Raw genomic sequence first — 12,064 nt, 5'->3', positions numbered from 1 at the left:
CAAAAGAACACTCCCACTTAAGGATAGGTATACACTGCCAATAAGGAAGATTTAAATTCATTGAACCGTAGCAATTTATGTACTTCGTGTAATTAAATGTTTTAGCTGCTAAAATATGTTTGTTTAAGTCAACTTGTTTAACCTGGATTGAAGTACAAACCCTCAAAAGCTATTTATGTAAACATGGGTATTTAACACTTTTCAGCTCTTTTATTACTACTTCCTTTGGCTTTCTTATATAAACATAGAATATTTATGTCGCGGGGCTCGTATGTCTGTGTTAGCGCATATTAAGCAAATAAAGATAATAACGAGAATTTTCAACTGCTTTGGTAGCATTTTCTTTATAACCTTACTGGAAAATCGGGTTTATTTTATGAGCAGAATATCAAAAACTTAAAAGGGTACACTATTTTGTCTAAAAGATATAAGTAACTTTAGCAAAAGAGGAGTGTGGAATTTCTTGTATATTTTCGTTATTCCTAAAAATATTGAAATAATTTGCTGTTTCATGTAGTTTCAAAACTTTTTTTTAAACTTTCATTGGACAAACACATCAACAATGTTCACAAAGAATGAATGTCATAAATTTGATATAAATCATTATCCAGAAACTGCTACTAATATTGTAGCCGAAACTTTGGTGAAAAAAGTGAAATGTGAAACTTTTTGTGGTTTTGACTACTTTTGATACCTGTTTATATAGTCAGTATTAAATTTGTTTTCTTCGTGTAGAATAACATTTTCCTCTTGATCACCTATTCTTTTTGTTGTCAAAAGAAATTGTCAGTTTTATTTTGTCCGTATTGATCTAAAATACTCTGTAAAGTGTATAAGTTTACATTACTTCTAAACATTTTTTGTAATTAAATGCAACAAACCTTTGAATATCTTAACGAATAAAATTACATGAAGTGTTATACGTTATAGTAAGGGTTAGTGATCACATTACGTCATCTTAAGGAATGATCAAATGTTGGCTATTACAGTACGTCACCGTAAGGGATGAGAATGTGTTTGATATCGCAATATGTCATAGTAAGGAATGTGTTTAATAGCACAGTATGTCGTAGTAAGGAATGTGTTTAATATAACAATATGTCATAGTAAGGAATGTGTTTAATATCACAGTATGTCATAGTAAGGAATGTGTTTAATATCACAGTATGTCATAGTAAGGAATGTGTTTAATATCACAATATGTCATAGTAAGGAATGTGTTTAATATCAGAGTATGTCATAGTAAGGAATGTGTTTAATATCACAATATGGCATAGTAAGGAATGTGCAAATACATGTATTTAATATCGCATTATGTCACCTTAAAAAATGAGAAGGTGTTTCATATCACATTACGTCACCTTAAGAAATGAGCAGAATCTTAGAACAGAAAGTCTAGGTAATAATATACAATGATATGTCTTTCAGCAGTATGATCAAACATGTTTCTTAGACAAAGAGAACGCTGATGTCGATAAAAGTAATAGGTTTACTCTGGTGTAAGATATTTACCAAATGTGTGATGGCATAGGTAGGACGTTTTATAACTATGCTGAGATCAGCACGAAATTAGAATAACTACTTCAAATTTATTTTATAATATTACATGAAAAAAATGAGAATAAACGCATAAACTACTGGTTGTTTTTCCACTAGGTTGAATGCAGTAGGGTAAAGTTGTATTTTTTATCTCTATTCATGATAAATTATACCTAAAAGTCAGTGATGTGATTCTTTTAAATGATTGCAGAAACACGATTTACCTGTAAGCGTAGAACAAGTTCATGTTATCCTCGTGTATTTAAATATGTACGGAAATACGGTCAAAATAGCTCCATGTAAATGATGTATATATACGCCTTCATCCTGAAAATTCAAAATTATCAAGTTAAACAAGAAAGTTTTTACAGCATTTTGAATTATTACGAATGCATAAATTTATAGCTAATTTAGCGCAAGGTTTAAGAAGTCAATATGACATATTTTTTATTCTGCATATGTGTTTATTTGTTACTATCCTTATATTATACGTTGTCTAATTTCATTTCTATAGAAAAATAGACGCAACTGCAAAACAAACTTTTGTCTCACATAAAACATAACAATACAGATCAAATTTTCGTTCAAATGTAGTATGTAAGTAGTTTTCAAAAAAAATCTTAATTACTTTCAAAAGACTGTAGACTGTTTTAAGTCTCTTTGAAATACTGTATTGTAAATTGACGCTACGTACATGTAATAACGTATTTAATCAAATACACAATTCAGGATTTCTCTTTTCACATTTAGTGCGAAGAAGAAATTCGTCTATTAAACAACAGCGTGTTCTTTAAACTGGTCTTCAAAGTTACCTGCATTAGTTTTGTTTGTTTGTTTGTTTTGGGTTTAACGCCGTTTTTCAACAGTATTTCAGTTATGTAACGGCCGGCAGTTAACCTAACTAGTATTCCTGGATTCTGTACCAGTACAAAACTGTTCTCCGCGAGTAACTGCCAACTTCCCCACATGAATTATCAGAGGTGGAGGACGAATGATTTCAGACACAATGTCTTTTATCAAATCGTCACGGAGAACATTCGAACTCGCGACCCCGTGATCTGTAGACCAACGCTCTCCCTACTGAGCTAAGCGGACATTAGTATGTTTTACGTAGTCAACAAGTTATACAGCAGAATGTCAAACCTTTTACTATGTATTTAAATCAATAGGCTTCGTTTTGATAATAAACTGATAAAATAAATCATTTGAACCTCAAGAGTTCAAAGAGAAGCGCAATTTGACTAACGTAATAGATCTACCAGAATGCTGCATCTGTTGGCGACCCATTCAAATTCATCTTTCTGTATAATCGGATTTCCAACATTGCTATTTTTATTTCCACCAGTTTATTTTTATTTTAACCAGTCGGACGACTTGTTTCAACAAGCGTTTGGCTTACAGGGACTGAACTCCAGATTTTGGCTAAAATAATTATTTTCAAAGAATTGAAGTTTCGTCATGATATGAACATGGGATCATGTTTTGTTTCTAAACTAACGTAAAAAATGCGAAATCAAGAAAAAATCATAATCGGGTAGGGAATCGGGCCAGGGCCGCCGCGGCAATAAACACTTCCCATCGTTTGAAATACACCACGGAGGAATACGTACTTAACTAAGATTAAATATAAAGCTTTATAGTTAAGGCAGTTTACCTGTGGTACCCCGTTACAAACGCTTTTTCAATTTTGAATAGAAAAATAGGTGTAATATAGACTTTAAAACTTCTACTTTCACTTTCAAAATTTTGAAAGCAATGCTCTGATTGGGTCTGAACGTGAACCGCTGTCGGTTGTCTTCAGATCTAATACGTAGCGTTAATAGGAGGTATTTTAATCGGATTGAACAGAAGCGTTGAGTATTATAATTCAGCATGTTGGTGTATTCAACGTAAAACTTACAGTAGTGTATGCCCTTGATGTTGAAAAAAATGTCAAGGTTATTTGATATTATGATGTAGAAACGTGTGTCCTTATTGTAACGAAATTTATTATTATTATTTCAAGCGATTGCTTAGTCCATTTCATCGATTTTTCATCCGTTATGGTAATCTTTGTAAGACGTAGGTTATTTATATTAGAATTATATTTGTATTATTCTGATCATTCCAATTATTTGTTTTTTTTTTTGTTTTTGTATCATGCATACGTAATTTATTATTTCTGAATCATATTAAAAGAAATACCTGTTTGAGTTTAGGTATCTATTTTTTTAAAATTCAACATTTTGCAGCATAACATTCAACCGAATGAATAAAAACACCTCTTTGGTGCAACTTACACGTTAACTGCAATTCATCTGACGAGTTGCATGCATGTGCTCAGCCGCAGGTCATTACAGGTTTTTTGAAAATAAGTTTCGAGTGTATTATATAATTGCCATGTTTGTTTACAGGTAATGATGCCAAGATAGAAAGAGCAAAACTGTGGAATCATTGGTTTGTTCGGACAGATCTCACATGTGACATGGACCTCGTTTATAAAACGCTGTACTAGTAGAGTACTGCGTCCAGATATGAGACAGTTTTAGAGTTCTAAGGAAATTCAGCCTTTTGAAATGTATTTAACACTTTCACGTTCACTCATAGTTTTCTTCAGTAAGCACAGCCTCCTACGTTTCTTACACAAGCTAAAAACAAAATACAAAGATTGCTTAGATAGATCATTTGATTCCCAATGCCCTTTTACTTTTAGCATTCGATAACTGCTGTCTTGTTTTGTGTTTTACATTTTGCTTTTGAATAATGTGTATGGAACCTTCATTCCAATTTTCCCTAATGTGTTATAACATGTACCTAGTAGTATCAAAACATATTTCTTGCATAATATTTTCTTTTCTTAAAGTCGAGAAGTATTATAAATATGTGAATTCAGTTGTTTAGTTTATCTATTTATTTGTAGTTATTGATATGATGATGCTGTTGCTTTTATAAGCTATTAGTTTTAACCATTTCCTATTTTAGTACTTATTTGCCTAAAACTACAAAACAAAAACATTCTGGTAGTTGATTTTTATTCCAAATATAGAACGTTAAAGAAACTTCCAAATAAGTTATTTGAATAATTATATAGTTAACAAAACAAAACTTCCTTCCTTGTTGTTCATTTTTTCTTCAAAAGTATGTGACTGTATTCAAGTAATATAATATTATGTTCTTGTTTAGCATTTACCCCGCTAAATTTCTAAAATGAACTGGTCCATCATTCAATTTGGGCAATACCATTTATCATTTAAATGGGTGTTCACTGAAAATTTACTGACTGAATAGCGAACAAAGCAGACCGTGATCAAACTGCACAGATGTACAGGCGGAAATTGGTCTGCACTGGTAGCAAAGGCGGAATCCCTTGCCGCCAGCAGGCTAAAGGTTAGTAAGTAAAAAACAATTCTCGAAAAAAATAACTAATCTTCATATTAACCTTGTTGTTGTTCCTGTGATAGTTGTATTGTCCTAGTCACATAAAACATGAAAAATCAGATAATACTTAATATTATTAAACGAAAACAAAATATAAAACATGAAGTCCTTTGTAAATTTTCTGAAAACCCCAACGACGTGCTACCTATTTATAAAGTCGGTATTTATAATTTACAGATTTGAATAGCTAATGGAAACGAACATAATAAACAAAAATAAAGGAAAACATGTCGTCTTCAGTAACAATATAAAACACTTAGATAACTGAAAATCATTGCTTAGCGAAATCGTAGTCTACAATGCATAAGATGTCATTTAAATTTATGAAATAAAGCTATTATACAGAATTACCTAGATGTTATTATAACAAAATTGCTAACCGCGCCAATTATGAGACTATGAAAATCAACGCATTTACGACTACATGTCCGTAGAAATGTTCGACATGCTCAATAGTTATAATGCTAATAAAATTATGGCTGGTATATTTGATATATAGTAGCGCTTTTTGTGATTTGTTCTGATTGGTTAGTATCTTAAGTAGGCATTGTTAAATTTAAAGGTCTGATTTAATTCTTTCACGGACAATAATCTACTATGATAACCAGCTTTGTATTGTCAATCAAATTCCCTCCAATGAATTTTTAATTATAATTTCGTTCATAAAAATGATAAAATAGAAATATCATTTTCATTCATGAAAATATGTTGGATTCAACTAGCGTTTAATTACTGCTGCTTTTGTTGAAATAGCAAATAGTAGTTGAGTATAAATTCACTATGTAGATATACAATTGCTTCCCTTTGAAAATGTTTTTTTTTTCTGTATTACCTTTTAATTATGAGAAACTATATGCAATACTGCTTTTTTCTAGAGGCATAGGCAAGCTCAATATTTAGCGAAATTTCAAATTAAACACATATACAACATTTTCCAAATATTCGTGACAGCTCTTATTTTACATGACATATATTGATTTTAGTGAATGTTTTATCCAACTACACTAAACAAAATTGTGTCTAAACATAAAAATACCTAATTTTCAACGATCATTTTAACGCATTTCAGAGTAACTTGGACCAACAACAATTTTATGAAACAGAATATTTTACAAAATGTAAAAATAATGCTTTGCACATGCGCACTGACATTTGGTCTGAAAAAATAAATTAGATTTATTTATTTCAAGTCTACTTTCTTTTAGTAAAATTATAAACATTTTTAAATCGGAAAACACTTCGCAAACAGTAATTAATCATAGCAATTCTAATATTGCCAAAAATAATTATGCCTGCCGGGACCATGTTGTACAAAGCAAGAGCAAAGACTTGCCAGTAATGATTGTAACACTGTATAAGAGCCAATCCTTATATAAACACAATGAACGAAATATTGTTGAACATTATTGAATATATCTTACAGCGTAATCTGTTAGTTTTATTATTATATTATACAAATGTTACATCAGTTTACCGTATTTCCTTAATTCTGTTATGTTATGAAGTTGTTTTCAAGGAATTTGAGCAAACAAACCGTGAGGTTTATCTGCACTTCGTTAACAAATGAGCCGCGCCATCAGAAAACCAACATAGTGGCTTTGCGATCAGCATGGATCCAGACCAGCCTGCGCATCCGCGCAGTCTGGTCAGGATCCATGCTGTTCGCTTTCAAAGCCTATTGGAATTAGAGAAACTGTTAGCGAACTGCATGGATCCTGGTCAGACTGCGCGGATGCGCACATGCTGGTCTGGATCCATGCTGGTCGCAAGGCCACTATGTTGGTTTTCTCATGGCACGGCTCAAATATAATAAATCTGATCATCAGGTCACAAAATTTAATTACATTAACAAATATTTTAGCTTGAGTATAAGATTTGATATGTCAAAAAGTTTTCAAATGATTTTTTATCAGCAAGGCCAACTTTTTTAAGATTTGCTTCACGTTTCATAATATAAAAGGTACGATATACTAAACTATTACTCTGCTTGAACAGAATATTACATTCTGCCATATTGAACAAACTGAACGTTATAAATGCCTACAAGTGGCAACAAGTGTTTTGAATGAGGACTACTGTATTAGCTTTGACGATGGGTGTGAAACAACCAATTGTGAACCATTTAGAACTTTGTTAGGTTTCTTGAATCTTTTTATAATCATAGCGGTAATGGATTAAAAGTAAAAGTCACATATTAAAGTTGTGCTGCTCCTTACCGTTTCAGATTTTCTACTGTCTTTTTGCCACGTGGTTATGAACTTCTGAAGGTTTCCGACATACTGGATACTGTCTGCTCCTTGGTTACAACTAAAGAAAGTTTAAGGACAGATGACTATTTTAACTTACCTTCTGACGAAACTGCATTTCTAAATATTCGTGCAGAATCGGACATAACAGAAGAGCTTATAAGAGTACACAACAACAAACTGTTTTCAGAACGCTTCATGTAGTATGCTTTGTTGTTGTTGTTGTTGTTGTTGTTGTATGATAATTTAGATGTACAAGGGCGGACTAAAACTTCTAGTAACAATATGAAATATTCTGCACACTTGTAATATTCTAAACATTTACTTTCTGTAAAAATATAAATATATAAGATGTATAAAGGTCATATCTATACCTAACACTATAAACAAAATGTGCATTTTAGTTTTCTCTTGTGTTCAATTAAGGATTAAATGTTATTTTTATGCGTTAAAACGGGTATAAACTACGTTGGGTCTTCTGTGAAAAAACCATGAACTGCGACAATGATTCTCGGATTACTTGTCAGATGTTCCAAACAGGTTTAAACCAATCTAATCTCACAGCTATAACCTTCAATCCTTATATTTATATGTTTACATTAGGTTGCAACAATAAATCAGCGGGTTTTCCCATGAGTTTTAGAAATTCAGAATAAATATTGATCAGACTATTGAAATTTACAACTGCAAAACAAAATAAATGCCCTCGTAGAACTGCAAATAAAAAGTACAGTACCAAATTTAAATTAAAAATACATTTTGGTCCAATTTTGATCATCTTGTCGTATTAAGTCAGTTTTGATATCTACCGTTATGTCATAAAAATAGTTTATGTTATACTGTAAATGTATTTAACAAAGAAGGTGCATGGGAGACAACCCGTGTAAGCATATGCTTTAAATACAATCCAAGTTGGGGCTCATTTACAATCATAGATATTTTTTCATAAAAAAAGCTTAGATACAGTAGTCTATATATGTTTTCTACGAGACAGTGTAATGAAACAGACATTATTTCGATACTGCAGAAAAGCAAGGTAAAAAGGTGATCGGTTTAATAGAATAAATAAAAAATAGTAGGTATAAAGTTCAAGTTAGTTTTATGAATGCATTTATTTAACAAACTCTGGTTAGTGTTTTCTTCTGTTACTCTGTCCAATAAAGTCATATTATTGTCAGGATACGAGATATATGACCCAGGGAAGTGCCTACGCCTTTAGTATCTTGTACAATGAAATGGGTCCATTCGCTAAGGTGACTATGTCTTAGACTAGCTGACAAATGATGTAAAATATCCTTTGTTAAAACGTATAGCTGGTGAGACCAAATATCTCATATATAGAATTTTCCTCTGGCTACCTTGCCTAAATGATTCGTGTACCAATGACTCGTAAATGATTTCTGTTAGGAGCGGGGTTTTTAACAAATTCATACTTTTCTGTTCTTTTTTTTATACAAATGTAAATACCAACAAAAACATGAATCAAGAAAGCACAATATGGTTTATTCTTTTTACAGATTTTATTATATACTTATTTCATATCATAGTCATATTTGTAATATTATATCTTTACAATGACGGGTACAAATTAAAAAAAAATAATACTGTTTCATATTCACTTTTGTGAACTTTGTTTATTGAAAAATATTCATAGTAAAGAATATATTTTTAAATTTTGAAAAAAACTGTTTCATAGATTTTTTCCTGTTTTCCTTGTCTATAGATGATAAATAAACGATTTTGCTTCGTATTGCCGCGCTTGGAAGCTCAATATAAATTTTACAAAGTCCAAAATTATTGTTTTCGGAACTAATAAGCCACAAAATTATAATTTTCTGTTAGGTGAACAACTAGTTGATGTCGTAAAAACATATAAATATCTAGGAGTGCTGTTCGCATCATCGGATAGTCTCTTACAATGCCAAAAGAATATTGTTTCACAAGCCAGTAAGGCAATGTTTGCACTTTTTTCAAGAATAAATAACCTAGATCTTCCCGTGGATCTTCAGTTAAAGCTGTTTGATCACACCATCTTACCAATACTTACGGATGCGAAGTGTGGGGCTATAGTAATCTAGACATGAAAGAAAATGTCCATTGTACTTTTTTTACGTAAAATAGGAAAATGTAGGAGCAGTACCACTAGGTATATGCTGTATGCAGAATTTGGGCTATACCCAATTGAAATTATCATTAAAGCTAGAATGATAAAGTTTTGGAATAAAATAATATTATCCAAGCATTCTAAAATTGTTTATATTTGTTATCAGAACATGATACAGTCTGTACACGCTTTTAAATGGTCATCTTGTATTAAGAGCATTCTAGACAATACGGGCTTTTCCTGTTGCTGGCTTAATCAGGCGACATTAAATTGTAAAGGTATCGATATTTTGGTTAAAAGGGTTCTAACAGACCAATTTAACCAGCAGTGGTCAACTTCTCTAAATGGATCCTCACAAGATACAGGCTATAGCCTATTTAAAGATAACCTTCTGATGGAAAGCTGTTTGTTGTCGTTGCCTTGCTCGCTCCGACTAAGTCTCCTGCATTTCAGAACAGGAAACCATCGACTTCCGGTTGAAACCGGGTGCCGGCGACAATCTTATGTTGCACATGATGAGAGAAAGTGCCCACGGTGCCCACTTAACGATATTGGGGATGAAATGCATTACCTCTTAATTTGTCCTTTCTTTACAGCTCTAAGGAATAAATACATCCTTCGTAGATTTTCCCATAGGCCAAAAATCCTGAAATACAAAGAACTGATGACGTGCAAAAATGAAACAATTATTTATAATTTATCTTTATTTGTTAAACATGTAATGCGAGAATTTAAGTAATTTCCTATTTGTATACATACCTTTCTTAAATTGTGTCGACTATGTACCAAATTAATTTGATAAGATTTAACTAACCAGTGTAAGTCCATGCATTAGGAATTCCTGTTCGTTTTATTTCAGTTAAGGACGTTCGCTACAGTTTCGTAATTGTTTTCTCAATAATAGATTTTGATGAAATGTTTTGTATTAAAAGATCATGTTATGATGTATTGAAAAATGAAATAAAAATACTAGGTCACCAGCTTTGTTTCAATTTAATTTGCCCCTAGATATGGTGCTATTTTAAACTTTTTTCAAAATTTCTGTAATCCTAAAATATATTTCAGTAAAGTACAATAATCAGCATAAATTTGATTATCTAAGCATTTTTATAACGGAAAACAATATATCTATTTGAAACATGCTCAGAGAAATCAAAAGAACATGATTTTGTAAAGAAAGGAATACTTGTTCAGCAGACCCAAGGGCTATGTTTGCATATTTTTGTCAGTTTTAAGCTGGTACTTCTGCTATTTTATCTAGTTTCACATAATAGAATTTAATCAAACTCTGCACATACCTTTGGTTATCTCTACCTAATCTAAAACAAAAAGAAAATTGATAGGTCACTATATTAGATTTCGCTTAAATCAAATTACAACGAGGTGGGGTGTGGCGGGCATTTATACAACGCAGGTTGGCACGAAATATTCTTTCAGTGTTTGAGCAAATGACTTAGAAATGTATATATAAAATTATCAAACAGCAGATTTCTTAATAATCGGATTTTAAGGTGTTTCTGAAGCATTTTGATGGCATACAACGGTGAAAGTTTCATCCTTTTTTTTTAACAAAACCTACAGTTTACGAATGTACGGTACGGGTACGGTACGGGATTAGAAACAGCTGTGCAGATTTGGAGCGTTGGTATAAATAACAGACTCCAGTATATGTCGGATTGAAGCAACTTGAACTAAAAGTACTTTAAATGTATATATTTTGTAACAATGGTGATACTTACCCTAACCTTGAGTCAGTATATTATACATTTTGTACATTAAATGCATGTGAACATACAATAATTTGCGAATTTTTGCCGTATGCGACATTAGATAATCACTTCCGGGCATGCGCAGAAGACCGCACCAACACTGCAGTGAGCTACATCGAAATCAAATTGGCACGGTGTTGGGGTAAATATCGACCTGCCCGGAAAAACTGTAGCGAGTGCCTTTAAGAAAGAGAATAAAGTACCTTCGTATAAGTCCACGCATTCCGAAATCTTAATCCATTTTGATATTAGCATAAGGAAAATGTACTTTCGAACTTATTTTGTTATTACAATTTACGATAAACTCTCCAGTAGCCTCCATTCATAAACTGTACACGTGGATTCCGTAATCTTCGCGTGCCCTGCGAACTCGTCCTATCAAAACAGAGTATATGCAAACCTAGCTACTTCTATATTACGCAACAAAAATAACGTGCCATATAATTTGAAAGCAATGTTTGTTTTTGTTGTTTTATTTTCAACTTCTATTTTAGCTTTTGTTTTTTTATTTCTACTTGCTATTTAAATCTGACATTATGTTATTGATATTCTTCATCGTATAGTATCATTTTTTTCTATTTAACGCGTCTTCTTGATTTGATCACTTCCCCTTCAGAAATTACCACTCCCGTATGTACTTTATCAATTATGTGTATTTATTTGTTCACGTGTATTTACACCATGTAAACTGTGACTCTGAATAAAAGTATTGACTTGACTTGACTTGACTTGATAATTGTATTGTGAACAAAAAAATGGCCAAAATTGTATGGGTCACCAAACTAAATTGTATGTTAGGACACCTGTTCGGACGATATAATGGCGTGAACCTGACTTAATTGATTATATCTGCTCCTTTCTATAATTGAATACTAAATGATCTGAAAGGAGATATTGTCTTATCAATACAAAGTTAATTGTCTAACATTATATGAACAATACTGTCTTTGTACTAAAATGCGCTGTCAAAACACAGCCACAAATGACAA

At 31.9% G+C, this 12,064-nt stretch overlaps 1 protein-coding gene across 4 annotated transcripts in view; it reads left to right on the top strand.

Moving 5' to 3' along the window:
- The window catches only part of LOC123539513 (uncharacterized), an 87,580-nt gene extending 76,708 nt beyond the window's left edge, over nucleotides 1-10,872 (top strand). For all 4 annotated transcript variants that reach the window (XM_045324165.2, XM_053529497.1, XM_053529498.1 and 1 more), the window contains exon 4: nucleotides 3,933-10,872. In XM_045324165.2, coding sequence (XP_045180100.2) covers nucleotides 3,933-4,033 — 101 coding nt within the window. In that variant the 3' untranslated portion in view covers nucleotides 4,034-10,872. The remainder of the gene's footprint in view (nucleotides 1-3,932) is intronic.
- The last annotated feature ends 1,192 nt before the right edge of the window (nucleotides 10,873-12,064 follow it).

This window comes from Mercenaria mercenaria, chromosome 18, assembly GCF_021730395.1.
Source record: "Mercenaria mercenaria strain notata chromosome 18, MADL_Memer_1, whole genome shotgun sequence".
Classification (NCBI taxonomy): Eukaryota; Metazoa; Mollusca; class Bivalvia; order Venerida; family Veneridae; genus Mercenaria; species Mercenaria mercenaria.
Note: the sequence above shows the minus strand (reverse complement) of the source record. Positions and strands in the feature narration are given on the sequence as shown.